A 14,548-nucleotide genomic window follows, 5' to 3' on the forward strand; every position below is an offset into this window, starting at 1 on the left:
CTCAGCTGTTTGTAAGGCCTCCTCAGACAATCATTTTGCCTTTTTGCATTTCTTTTTCTTGAGGATGGTTTTAGTGTACTTATCATCTCTCTAATAATATATAGAATTGGAAATCTAGCTTTGTCTGATTCCAAAATTTGGACGCCCACTGTGGAACATGTTGCTTTTTGAACATAGAAATTTCATTTTCTTTTGAATCATTTGGATTGGCTAAGTTTCCATGTGATCCTGAATGCATTTTGATTACCAACATCTACTCCAAGTTCATGATTTTATTATATTGGCCTAGTAAAGAGCAACCCCAGGACACATGACTATCATTTTGCCTTTGTTTTAAACATTCTTCCCTTTATCATGTTTTCCTAACTGCTCTTTCTGGAATATAAAAGACTTTTAGTAAATATTTGCTAAATAAATGAGTGATAATACTTTATTATGAAGTTAGATTTTTTTTGAAGTAAGGAGAAATTAGCATACCCTTCTTTAATTAAAATCATAGGCTAAAAATTATCTCATAGTGCCACAGGTATGATTGTAGGAAATATTTCATGTTGAACCAGAATTGATACACATTTGAAAAAGATACAGACTTACTCTCACCTAACTAAGGGGTTTTAGTGCATTTTTAGTTAAATGTAAGTACAATATAGTTACTTGTTCTGTCTTATGTCAAATTACAGTATGAAATAAATTGAATGGTTAAGCTGAAAATCACTTTAGTTTTCATATAGACTTGAAAATCTAACTTTTGTGAAAATTTAACTTTTGTGACATGGAATTGACTGTGTTTTGGTTTTATTTGTATTTCTGAAGCAAGGAGAGGTCAGACTGAAGTGTTTGAAAGCTCTACAAAGTCTGTATACCAATAGAGAATTATTCCCCAAGTTGGAGCTCTTCACTAACCGATTCAAGGTAAGAATGTTAACTTCTTTTCTTTTTCACTTTAAAAATGCTTGTTATGGCTAGCTTAGCAAATGGCATTACCATAGCAAGTGTAGCTCGTATTCTTTACTACATATTCTTTAAATAGACCTGTATTAAATAGATGAATCTCTGCTTTAGAAAAGATATTACCAACATGAGGTCTTATTTATTACCTTCAATGGGAAGCTCTCCTCCTTAAAATAAGATTTTTCTCCTGGACATCTTTTTATACTTAATGATTTTGCAAGGTAAGGTTTGTCTCTTTGTTAGAGAATGCTAGTTGATGAAAATTATAAACATTTACAGCACCTCCTGTGTGTGCATAGGACCATGATGATAACATTTGAAAAGGAAAACTTTCCATCTAATCTAATCATCATTAGACTAATCTGTCATTACTCTTCCATCATCTCCCCCCAAAACATTACCTCAGATCTGTCTCAGCTTCTTTTCTGTTCATGGTTGGTTTGACTTATAACTTTTCTTCAGGATCGCATTGTATCAATGACACTTGATAAGGAATATGATGTTGCTGTTGAAGCTATTCGATTGGTTACACTAATACTTCAGTAAGTATAATATTTTAATTTAGTCTGTTAAAATATTAATGTTGTTTCCCAGCATTATTAGTGCCCTTCACATATATAATCCTAATGTGTATTCTTATCACTTTTGGTTTTGCTTTCTTATTTTAAGGTTAGGTTTGAAACAAAATGTTTTCTGTTTGTTTTTTATTTTGAATATTTTCTATTTCCTCTATGTAAAAGTTCTTTTATGCAATCCAGAAAAAGTACCAATGAAGTAACATTGTTATTGTTTAACCTCTAAGTCACGTCCAACTCTTTCGGAACTTGTTGGACTGTAGCCCACCAGGCTCCTCTGTCCATGGGATTTCCCAGGCAAGATTACTGGAGTGGGTTGCCATTTCCTTCTCCAAGGGATCTTCCCAACCCAGGGATTGAACCCACATTTCCTGCATTGGAAGGTGGGTTCTTCTGTTTAAAGAGAGAGACAGAGAAATTGAGAAAGAAAAGACTTAAAAGGGTTAGGTTTTTCAAATAGACTTCTTTGGAATGGTACAGAAGTAAAAGAAGGAAACAAGGTGATTAAATTATGTCATTAATATGCTATAGATTTTAAAATAGGAATAGTTTCATATATAGAACTAACTAAAAACCAGGAAGAATCTGTATGAGAGAATGCAAGACCTGACAAAGTCATTACAAATCCTCTACTCCCTGTTTTATGATGCTATATCTGTCATACACCAAATATCATGTATTCCAGGGTCTATTGTTGTTTTGGTCTCATTTTGCCTCTTTCTGCTGTACTACCATATTCTTTATTATTGTGGCTTTATATTCTAGTAGATGTTGTGTGCTTATGGCCTCTTACTGATCAGTACCTTCTTTGCCTTTCTTTTTAAAATGCACTTAGCTACTTTTTTCTTTATGAATTTTTAAGGTGCTTTTGTCTAATTCCTCAGAAACTTTGGTTGGGAGTTTAAATATTAGAACTGCATTTAGGAACTTCCCTGGCAGTCCAGTGGTTAAGACTTTGCACTTTCACTACAGGGACAAGGGTTTGATCCCTAGCTGGGAAACTAAGATCTTACAGTGGCGTGGCCAAAGAAAAAAAGAACTGCATTTAATTTTATGATAAATTTAGGAGAGAATGGAATTTTTTATAATTATATATATCATTTATACATGAAAATGGTATATTCCTTTATTCAGATCTCATTAAGTCTTGTGTAAGGTTTAAATTTGTTTTGTAGCAGTAGTGTATATTGTTTACTGGGTTAATTCTTAAATACTTTATGGTTTTTTTGTTATGTGATAAATATTTAGTTTTAAAATATTTTCTACTGAATTATTGCTAAGACAGAGAACCTTAATTTTCATGTTTGTCTTTTATGTGCAGCATAGTAGAACTTTTATCCATGCTGATGGTTTGATTTTCTTGAATTTACTATGTAGATTATTTTATGCTGTGAAGACAATTTTAGTTCTGTCTTCTCCTCTTCTCATTTTAAAACTTTTGTTTCATTTTCTTGTCTAATTCCATTAGCCCAGATATTGAGCACTATAAAAGTATCCCTGATAATGGATTTTTTTGTTCTTTTTCTAGGAAGGCATCTAAAGTTTTTTTGTTACTGAGATAGGTTTTTGATATGAAAAATGTTCTTTTGTATTCTCAGTTTTCTGGGATTTTCTTTTTTTACATAGATGAGTCTGAATGAAATTGGTGTATTTGTCTAATGGTAAACCACATGTGCATTTCTAAACTAAATCCTGTTTGAACGTGACATATTTGTTTTCACTGTAATTTGCTTAAATGCAGTTTTATGTTTTATTTTGGATTTTCACAGTTGTGTTATATATAACTTTGACATTTTTTTCTTTTCTTTATCCAACTTTGAGATCAGGGTTATATATATACTCTTTGTAAATTATCATCAGTAATTTCTCACCCTTTTTCTGTTCTGAAATAACTTTTCTATGACAAAGATTTTCTTCTTAAAAGTTTGAGAGAATTCTCTTGTTAAAGCCATATCAGTTTTAAGTTTCTTTTGAGGAGAAGTCTTTGATCATCATTCCTACTTCTTTAACTGTTATCTAAGTTAATCTTTATTTCCTCTTATATTAATTTTGGCTTTTTATAAGCTTTTGAAAATATATCAGTTTTATCACAGTTTTCAACTTTATTGTTTTATTGTTTATGATATGTTTATTCATAAAACTTTGCTATTTTTCTGTTATTTCTCTTTTTCATCATTTATCTTATTTGTATCCCCTTTTTCTTGGTAAGTCATGCCAGAGGTTTGTCCATCCTACTGTTCTTTTCAATGAATTAGTTTCTTTAAGCTATTTGTTTATTGTTTCTGAATAATCATGTTTAAAGTAATGAATATACCTTTAAGTACTACTTTCAATTTCACTACTTTACTTGTCTCCTAAAAATTTGGACATGGAATATTTTCATAGGCAATTAATGATAAATATTTTGATTACTGTTATGATTTTCAGTTTAATCATGGATTATTCAGTAGTAATTTCTGTTCTCCCTAGATCAGATTGTTTAAAGCTATTCTTTCTATTTTATTGTATTATTTAAGAATGTGTTCTGCATATTTTGGTTAATCTTCTGAATGTTCTAAATATGTGTAAAAACAATACTTCTCTGTGTTGCTTATGTAGTTAATGTATTTATATTCATTACTTTGAATTTATTCAGTGTCATCCAAATTATCTATAACTTTACTTTTTTTTGCCTATTTTTTCAGAAGGATATGTTAGAGTCTTCCAACTACTATCTTATCTTTTCTTACACACTGTTGTTTGATATACTTCAGAGTATATAGATCAGTACCTCTCTATTCATGATTTGTACATCTTCTGATAGTATTCACTTTATTGTTATATCTCTTTCTTTGTCATTTATGAAGATTATGACTACTATGACAAGTAGATTATAATCTAAGTTTGAATTTTACAAGTTTATCAATGTCTTTCCCTTGAACAAAAAATAACCTCATTCCACCCACTCATCTTTTTCATTTAAATTGTCTAGAGTTTAAAATCTGTTGTTAAGGATTACTTTTTTACCCTTTTTTTTTTGCTTTTTTTAAAATTTAGTTTCAATACTTGCTCATTCAGGCAAGTGTTAACTGCTTTGGTATTTTCAATACTTCTTCCCTTACCTTCAGGGAAGAGTAATTCTCTCTGTTGTTGTTGTTTAGTCGCTCAGTCATGTCCCATTCTTTGTGACCCCATGGAGTGCAGCACGCCAGGCCTGCCTGTCCCTCACCATTTCCCAAAGTTTGCCAAGTTCATGTCCATTGGATCTGTGATGCCATCCAGCCATTTCATCCTCTGACGCCTTCTCCTGCTCTCAGTGTTTCCCTGCGTAAGGGACTTTTCCAAGGAGTCGGCTGTTCGTATCAGATGACTGAAATACTGGAGCTTCAACTTCAGCTTCTCTGATAGCTCAGTTGTTAAAGAATCTGCTTGCAATGCAGGAAACCCCGGTTTGATTCCTGGGTTGGCAAGATCCTCTGGAGAAGGGATAGGCTACTCACTTCAGTATTTTGGGGCTTCCCTTGTGGCTCAGCTGGGAAAGAATCTGCCTGCAATGTGGAGACCTGTGTTCTGTCCCTGGGTTGGGGAGATTCCCTGGAGAAGGAAAAGGCTACCCACTCCAGTATTCTGGCCTGGAGAATTCCATGGACTGTATCATCCATAGGGTCCCAAAGAGTCAGACACAACTGAGCGACTTTCACTATGCTCAGCTTCAGTGTCAGTTTTTCCAACAAGTATTCAGGGTTGATTTCCCTTAAGATTGACTGGTTTGATCTCCTTATTGTCCAAGGAACTTTCAGGAGTCTTCTCCAGCACCACAGTTCGAAGGCATCAATTCTTTGGCGCTCTGCCTTATTTACAGCAGTCTCTCATAGGCTCCTCCAATATTATATTTTCTGGCTAGTTTACTTCCTTAAAGAGTGTTTTTCAAACTATCTGATACCTTGTTTGGCTAAAAAAAAAAATCATACTTTACTCTTGAATTTAGAAAGTAGTTTGGCTAGTTTCAAAAGTCTATTTTTAAGATTCTTTTCTGTGTTTTCATTGGAGGAAATAAGGTCAGAACATATATAAAAAGTACAGTTATGGCCCTCCAACTGTGTCAGATGATCTAATTCATTAGATAACTTTGGTCCTTTTCTGGATTCCTCAGAGAGCTCTCCCTGTTGGAGGAGAGGGAGGTGTCATCCTGAGACCCACAGAAGTCCTTAGGATGGACCTCCTAGTGAGGGTCGTTGGCAACCCACAGGAAAAATTTAGGAGGGAACCATAGTAAAGGGAAAGCAAGTTTATTTAGTGATACACATTCCATAGACAGATTGCAGTCTGTCTCAGAAGGCAAGAGCCACCCCAAGGCACAGGGTCCTCTGGGAAAGTGAAATAGGCCCAGGGACATGGGGACGTACTTTTTTTGGGTAAAGTGATTTCATAGGCTAATGAGTAGGAGAAATATTCTTGCTATTTTGGGGAAGGGTGGGTATTTCCCAGAAATTGGGCCACTGCCCACTCTTTTTGGCCTTTTATGGTTCTTTTCAGAACTGACATGGTGTGAAAGGAGTGCTTTTTAGTATTTCAGTGAAGGTATTATGAGCTAAAGGTCAGTAACTGTACTATTCTCAAAGCCACCTTGGTTTCAGCTGGCTCCAGCCTGTCCAGCATGCCAGCAGGTGCTCCCCATCGTCATTATCTCACGTTTGTGTCCTGCCCTTTTCCCTCCTGTCTTATCCCCTCTTTGGGTGTTTATGACAGTGGTTCCCCACAGTGGATGATGCTTCCTCTGGCTATTTACTTTGTGATTCTGCACCTGGCTTTCGGTTTCCTCTCTTTGAATCTCTAGCCCTGTATATGGCCTTGTTGGGCAGGATGTCTTTTAAAACTATACAGGCTGGCTCCCTTTAATTATTTCATGTCTGGCCTAAAGGAAACTTGGAGGAACTATGAATTTCTACTCATTATATTGCTCTGTCTCCTGATTTCTACTTTTATGGTGAGGTTCACAAACTAACTCTCCAGTCTCTTATAGCACTGCATGAAATAATCTGGCCTTATTTTTCTTGGCTTGTGAGATGTCTACCAAAACTTCCTCAGAATAACAAGTTAAAGTCACCTTTAACATCCTGTTGTACTATCTTTAAATTCTTTTTCTCTCCATCTGTTTATTCTTCTTTTGGTGTAGATTATTTCCTTTCCCTTATGAGCTTGGATTACTGAGAAATGTTAATTTTTTTTTTCCTATGAGTTTAACTTCATCCTGAGGGTATTAGTTCATTGAGCTGATTTATATACATATAATTAAGTAGTTAAAACTTAGGCCTTGTTGAGAGGGGAAAAGCGTGAACTTTAAAAATAAACTGCTTCTAATCTGTCTCCCTTTCTTGATATCCAGCTCTTTTTCATTCAGAACTAAAGTTTCTTCCTTATACTATGATGCAACCACATTATTTTGCTGCAAAGGTCATTCTAATTTATATTCATTTGACTAGTCTCCATCTAGTCTCTGAGGCATCTCCAGAATTGAATTCTGTGGAATGAGTTTATACTGCTACATCTCGTCAAGAACCTGTACAGCCCAAACATTCTGTACCCCATCTAGTCATTAATCTTTAATCCTTTCAAATGTTTTTAACCATATTAATAGTCAGGAAATAGATATTCCCTCTTTGGGAAAAAAATACTTAAATATACATTCCAGCAAACCAATAAAAGGTTGAAACTTTACGACTACATGAAAAGAAAGATGGCAAATTTACATTAGTAAAGGAATGATTATGACTGGTAAATCCATTTTATATAGAAAGAAGACTAAATAGTATTGTAAATATTGTGATAAACTATAAAATAGACAATTCTGGCAAGAGTGACATAGCACAGTAACAATTTAACTGTGAAATGGGTGAATATATGACTAATGTCTGTTAACAAAAAAACTTATGCACGTTTAAAGAAACTGAGCTAAATTGGGCTAATATATATCCCAAGATATTAAGAGTCGCTGTCTATAGGTGTGTATGGGAAGAAATGTGGACCTTTTATTTTCATGTTTTATCTGTATTTTCTGAATTTTATATAACAATTGAAGTGCCCTTTGTAGTTAAGGAAAAATATTATTTTCAAACTCAACTAAAAAGAGTGGAAAAATAAAATCAGTATACCTTGAGCTTTTATAAAGAACCATACTAAATTTTGATGAAGGTAGAACTGACAGTAAACATTTGTTTTGGCTCAGTTTTACTTTTCTGAATTTTTCAGTGGAAGTGAAGAAGCTCTTTCCAATGAAGACTGTGAAAATGTTTACCATTTGGTGTACTCAGCACATCGCCCTGTTGCTGTGGCAGCTGGAGAATTCCTTCACAAAAAGTGAGTTAATTCTCTATGAAACAAGTTCCACTTTTCTGTTTTTGTTTTGTTGTTGTTTTATAGTTAGTAAAAGAGTGACTGAAAATAGTGCTAGAAGTGGCCACTGCAAATTCTGTGGGCTGTAACATTCTTACAGCCTACATACACATCATGAATCACATCTCTGAGAAAGATGTCCCTTGTGACGTATTCCTTTGATCTAAAATCTAAAAGGACAGTCGTCAGCTGGTCAGCTCGTTGTAAATGGAGATAGCAGAAGTGCTTGAAGTTTATAAAGACTCACCTAAGTAATTGATATTTTATTTCATCAAATTGTTTTCCCTTTTAAAATTCTGTGTTCTCATCTTAACTTCCCAACACTTCAAAATACCTCCCAAATTTTCAGGGTTGTTTTTTTTTTTTCATCTTATTAGGAGGAGGATTATTTTAATCAGTAATCTGTAATGATAGAAAAATATGTATGCAGCTACAGTTTAATTTCAAAGCAAAATCTCATCCAATTTTTTGACAAAGCATAGCGCTGAGAGTTTTTTTATGTAATTAAACATCCTTATGAAATATGTTTTTGATCATGGTCTCTATATATTCTATAATTTATTAATTCATTCTTAAAATATAAGCATATTCTTGGGCAGGGGGATGTTTTGCTGTGTTTTTGTTTTTATTCATAGATTTAACATAGTCACTTTGACGGGTTAACCCAGAGGTCTTTTACATGTAGTGATTTGTAATTATGTGTGATTATGCTAAGCACAGATATAAATCATGCACTGGGCAACTGTTGTACATGGGTGATTGACTTTGATAATGAGCAAGTGTGGCCCTCCATCTAGCATCAGCATCTTGGTGCTACAATCACAAACTGCTCTTTACTCAGTGGTAAAGTGACTCTTGCTTATAACTATTATATATTTGTCTCACTGTCTCTTTTTAAACCTGTTTCTTTGTGGACAGCTACAAAGTAGGCTAAGACTGAGGGTGCTCAGCTGTCATAGGAGTCAGCAAAGCACAAGGAAGTGCCACACATCCGGTGTGCTTAGCCACTCAGTCGTGTCCAGCTCTTTGGACTGCAGCCTGCCAAATTCCTCTGTCCATGAGATTTTCCAGACAAGAACACTGGAGTGGTTTTCTGTTTCCTCCTTCAGGGGATCTTTCCGACCCAGGGATTGAACCTGATCTCCTGTGTCTACTGCATTGCAGGTGGATTCTTTACTAGCTGAGCCATTGAGGAAGCCCCTCTTTACTCAGTGATACCTCTCAAAACAAGAAAGAGCTATGTCTATGTAAAAAAAAAAAATCTTTATTTAAGAAGGAAGCTGGCTAGTAGTGCATGCTGCTAATGAAAGTGAAGAAGTCAGAATTTTCAGGCATGGCTTTTACAGTAAGATGTGACTCTGACTCATTGGCTAATATAGAATAGTGCTATTTCCATATTTATCTTGAGGTGTTGTCTGTCGCAAATATCAAGGGTATACTGTAGTCTTAATTTCCCTTTCTTTTTGTTTTATTATATTCTAGTTAGTCTCTTTTTTAACTTTTCAAAAGGAATTTTAGAAAGAATTTATTGCTTCTGTATGTTTAGAAAGAATGTATTGCTTCTGTAGTTTCAAAGAAAAGATAGATTTAAAAAGGTTCATTATCTACAGAATGGAGGCCATTAACGGCAACACTGGAATCAGAAAGAGCCCTTGGATATATGTAATTTTATCTGTATTGTATTTGTTTAAGTTTGAAACATTTGCTAAAATTTTTTAAATTTAACATTTCATATAAATATCTACCAATGTAAGCCTCCATTATATTTTATTTCTTTAAGAAAATGGAGTCAATTCCAAAAGCTTCGCTTCATAAGCATCTTTTATTCCCCTGCCCTGGAAATACTCAGTTGGAGAACTTTTGAAAAAGCTAATCTTTTTTAGCATTTTCCAACCATTTAATATTGTGATCTTTTAAAATCTGTTAAGTAAACTGTAGAGTAGACTCAGAATTCCATGATCAAGTTTGGATTTTTTGTTTGTTTTTTACCAAACGTACATCCACATACACTTGGTCTGTTTTTTAGTCTCAACACTGAAATTTATATACTGAAGGAGAAGACTTAAATTCATATCCATGTAAATTTGTAATATTCTTATTTTGTTACTTATTTCCAGATTGTTTAGCAGACATGACCCACAAGCAGAAGAAGCATTAGCAAAGAGAAGGGGGAGAAACAGTCCGAATGGGAACCTTATTAGGATGCTTGTCCTTTTCTTTCTTGAAAGTGAGGTAAATTTTTAACATAGCTCTTTAATTTGTGTATTAGATTACATTTTAAGTAAAATTGTCATTTAATCATTGTAATTAATGATTTTTTTTAATCAAATGAAGACAAGACTGTTTCTTACAAAGTTGCCTTCATGGATATTTTAAATTTTTTGGCTGTGCTGCACAACTTGTGGGATGTTAGCTCCCTGAGTGAAAGCCCATGTCCTATCCGTTGGACCACCAGGAAATTCCTTAGCTCCATAGATTTGATTCCATGATAATGGGATCAGTACACTACCTTTTTTGGGAATATGTGTGCAGATATGGATTAACACTGAATATAGGTTAGCAGTTTTTAAAGTTTTATAGTACTTCATTGCAATACAGCATACTCTTTTTGTTGCTTTTTGTTTTTCTTGTAGCTTTTCTTTTTACCTGTAGCTTTTAAATTACATTATTTAGGGAATTCCCTGGTGATCCAGCAGTTCACCAGGGAATTCCCTGCAGAGGGCCCGGGTTCGATCCCTAGTCAGAAAACTAAGATCCTACAAGCTGTGTGGTATGGCCAAAATAAAAAGAAAAATTTTATTATTGAAAAAGTATATGAACATTTTCAAGCTGTCAAAACCACTGGTTCTATCTTGTTTGAAAGTTGTTATTTAAGGAAAAATATGAATTTGAATGTAAATTAGTAGTTATGCAAGCTTATGCAGCATTTCCATGTCAATTTATCAAACAGTTAACATCCATAACATATTATCTATCAGAATCTGTTTGCACATGTGAACTTTAGTTTGCCCATTTAAATGTTCTTTAATGTTAGAACTGTATTTCCAACTGCTGGTATAACATGGGGGGATAGCAAACTTACACCTGAAGCTCTGAATGAAAAAACTTGTTGGCTTAGAAATGAGTGGGAATAGAGTTCCAAATAAAGGTAGCAAAAATCTAGAAATCTAGGACCCTGAACTTTACTTGGAGAAAGAGTATTTTTGGTTTGTATGGGAATGTCTAGGAATAAGAGAAACGTAAGAGACTGTATGACTGCTCAAGTTTGAATGTGCTGGAGATACTTTGTAGAAATGAGGAATTGAGAGACAAATAGGTAGTCTATAAGAAAATTAAGATCAGACAGAGATGTAAGGATTAGTGGAAAGAGTGGGGTTAGGGCAAAGCAGAACCAGAAAAGTGAAGGAATTGCTGATATTTTTTAAGTGAGTTGGGAACAGAGAAAGAATATAGTCAAAATGAAACCAACTGGAGAGTTGCATTTGTATAAAGGATGTGTTTAAGAACAGTGTATTATTAAATATGTATACAAATTTTGTGGGGATCTTCTTAAAATGCCAGTTCTAATTCAGTTACTCTTGAGTTGGGATCTGAGATGCTACTTTTTGTTTATGCTTCTGGACCAGAAGTCCACGAACCACTTGGATAGCAAGAGTCCAAAGCATTATTTTCTTAACAAATCAAGTGTGGATATTATTATGGAGTAAAATATAGATGCTTGTGAATGTTTAAGGTAAAACACTAAATACTCAGTAAATATCACAGCTGTGATAGACTATTCAAATTAAACTCTTAACCCTTTAGGTTTTAAAGAAATGAGGTTAAAAGTATTTTGCAACAATCAAGTCCTATTTAAAATTTTGACTTTAATAGTAACAGTAGTATCAAAAATTGATAGGGATGAGATACACATATACTATTAAACTGCTGATAAGTTTGGGAAATATGATCAGATTAGTTGAACTTGATTATTAATTGAAAGAAAATGTTTTGGATCTCTGAAAGTCCAAGGACTTTACTTTTTTGGTATATTAAAAGCCGTAAGTACTTAGTTTTACAGTTTCATCCTCTTTTCATAGCAATAATTTGTGAAGTGTATTACTGCTCTATTTTTGAAATGGTATTACTGTTGTATGTGTTTGCTGCTCTTTACTAAAACGTTACAAGAACAGTAAAATATATTTCCCAGTTGTCTTCTGTGACATTCTTGTCAGCTGCAAAAACAACTGCAAATTGTAGTTAAGGGTTTCTAGTTGATTCATGATCATAATATTGGTGTTTATGGTCTCCTGTTTTATAGGAAGCATTGTTTGTTAAAATCTCTCTTCTTATTTTGTAATACTAGCGTACACCTGGAGTTGAATGCTTATTAAACCCATATTCTTGTAATATGGTGGGATTCTGAGTATATCTTATTCTGAATTCCTCTGGTTTTGCTATAATGTGTGTTTTAGTAATATTTTAGTCATAGGCTCATAAAAAGTTGAATTGAAAGAAACCTTAGAAATCATAAAAGTAGAATAAGTCTAGCGTATAGTTGAATTATCAACCAGTTACCTGGAATTGACTGAACTGATAATCTTTCCTATTCCTTTATTTTACTGGGATGATGATGTTGTTCTTTACTTGCTAAGCCCTGTCCAACTCTGCGCAACCCTATGGACTGTAACCCACCAGGCTCCTCTGTCCCTGGAATTTCCTGGGATGTTAAGTAGTAACATTTTAATAATAATTTAATAATTTTAATAATAGAATTGTAAAATATTGAATTGAAAGAGGTTTGCAGTCCATAGGGTCTTCCTCTTTTATATATGAATTATAGGTGAAATAATCAAGATTAAGAGATCTACCTAAATTAGTTTTTCTTTCTTTTTGTACCAAAAAGTGGCATTTTTAAGCCATCACAACTTTTTTAGCAGTCATTGGTTTCAAGTGAAAAAATACCTAGTATATTTGAGATTGTCGTTGTTGTTTGAAATACATGCCAAATAATAGGAAAAATGGTACTTGTGTATGATAAGTCCAGATTTCCCTGTAGGTTGTGTGACCATGATACTTACTATATAAACTTTTGAAACTGATGCTTTTCAGAGTGATGATGCTGTTAATAATTATTCTAAAGCAGTTAATCATAACCCAGAACATTTCCGGACAATCTAGAAGTATTGTAACTGTACTTCTAGGCATATAGAATGATAAGGCCAATTATGGCAGTCATTTAAGACAGAAAGTTAACAGATATATTATGAATATAACAACCAGGAAATCCCCCCCAGAATAACTTTTTCTTGGTTTTATTTTTTTTAATGTATTCTTCAGGATTACCAAAGCTGACTCTGTTTCAGCAGAGAATAAACCCAGTATAAGAGTATTTACAAATTTAGCCTTAATTATTTAGAATGGTTATTTGCACTGTAAATGATTTTTCATAAAAGGAATAAGTGTAAGATTCCTTTATACTGTGAGCTCCTTTAGAGTATTAACTGTTTGACAGAAGAATTAACTATTTGACATGAGGTACAATATTTATGAATAACCTTGAAACCAATTAAAGACAAGTAGGAACACACTGAGAAAATTTTAATTAAAGTCACCAGGAAAATGAAATTAGTTTGTTATATACAAGATTAGAGGAAACTCTATAAAATAAATTATGCTTAGATATAGCAGGGTAAAATTCACCCCACATAAAGGTAATTTTAATTTATGTATCTAATATAATTCTGATTATTTTGCTGTACAGTGACTCTTTATCCATTAATGAGCAACCTTTTTTGTTCATCTGTTTCAAAGGAATACAAAGAATGCTTGCACAACCTGATTTTCATGCTGTTTTTATAAAATTATGATACCAAAAACTGTTTTTAGAAAGTAAATTTTTGTTTCATTGTTAGGTTTCCAGATCCTTTTTAATCCCAGGGCTTTTTTATGGCCATTGAGAATGCCTCAAGACCTTTCTTCTTAATAGCTTCATCTTTCACTTACAATAGAAAATCCTTGGTATGAATTGTCTGAAAGACTACTGTAACCTTTTACCCTATTGGCCACATTAAAAAAAATTTTTTTTTTTCTCAAACATGGATCTGTCTACCTGGTATTCTTGTAGAGGTTTGAGAGTAGCAAGTTATGTGGCCATCACAGATTCCCCAAGACAGGAAGATGGTATCATGAATATTATGTCAAGCCAGTTCCTGACAGACTATGTTGTACTGATTGTTGTTGCTAATACTATTGAACTTAAAATTTTTAATAAAAAAATGGGCCAACATATTATCTTGCCCTGCTGGTGTACACATTGAGTTTGAAACAAGAGGTTGTTAGTGTTAACAGAATGCATTTTACTAAGCCACCACCTTACAGTCAGAAAGAGGAGATGGTCCAAGACATTAGCATCTATATTGAGAATATACACACAAAAAGTTTCTAGAACAATGACAACATTTCTGAGTTAAATTTTAATATGCTGTCATTTAAGGCAAAATCATCCTTAAAAATGCCAATACTAGGGGAATCACAGTATTTAAAGCCTTGAATTGTTCCAACAACTCATCCAACTGAAAACCTCAGGCTAAAAATGTCAAAATGAATGAGACATTACCAGTTGACAGAACAATGCAAAGTAAATGATTATTAATTCATTCCAATAGAGT

The 14,548-nt window shown here is 33.6% G+C and overlaps 1 protein-coding gene across 3 annotated transcripts in view; it reads left to right on the forward strand.

Moving 5' to 3' along the window:
- The window catches only part of STAG1 (stromal antigen 1), a 507,863-nt gene that overhangs the window by 406,128 nt on the left and 87,187 nt on the right, over nucleotides 1–14,548 (forward strand). For all 3 annotated transcript variants that reach the window (XM_025291338.2, XM_044946850.1, XM_025291345.2), the window contains 4 exons: nucleotides 814–912; nucleotides 1,414–1,493; nucleotides 7,755–7,862; nucleotides 10,016–10,130. In XM_025291338.2, the coding sequence (XP_025147123.1) occupies nucleotides 814–912; nucleotides 1,414–1,493; nucleotides 7,755–7,862; nucleotides 10,016–10,130 (402 nt within the window). The remainder of the gene's footprint in view (nucleotides 1–813; nucleotides 913–1,413; nucleotides 1,494–7,754; nucleotides 7,863–10,015; nucleotides 10,131–14,548) is intronic.

This window comes from Bubalus bubalis, chromosome 1, assembly GCF_019923935.1.
Source record: "Bubalus bubalis isolate 160015118507 breed Murrah chromosome 1, NDDB_SH_1, whole genome shotgun sequence".
NCBI classification, from domain to species: domain Eukaryota; kingdom Metazoa; phylum Chordata; class Mammalia; order Artiodactyla; family Bovidae; genus Bubalus; species Bubalus bubalis.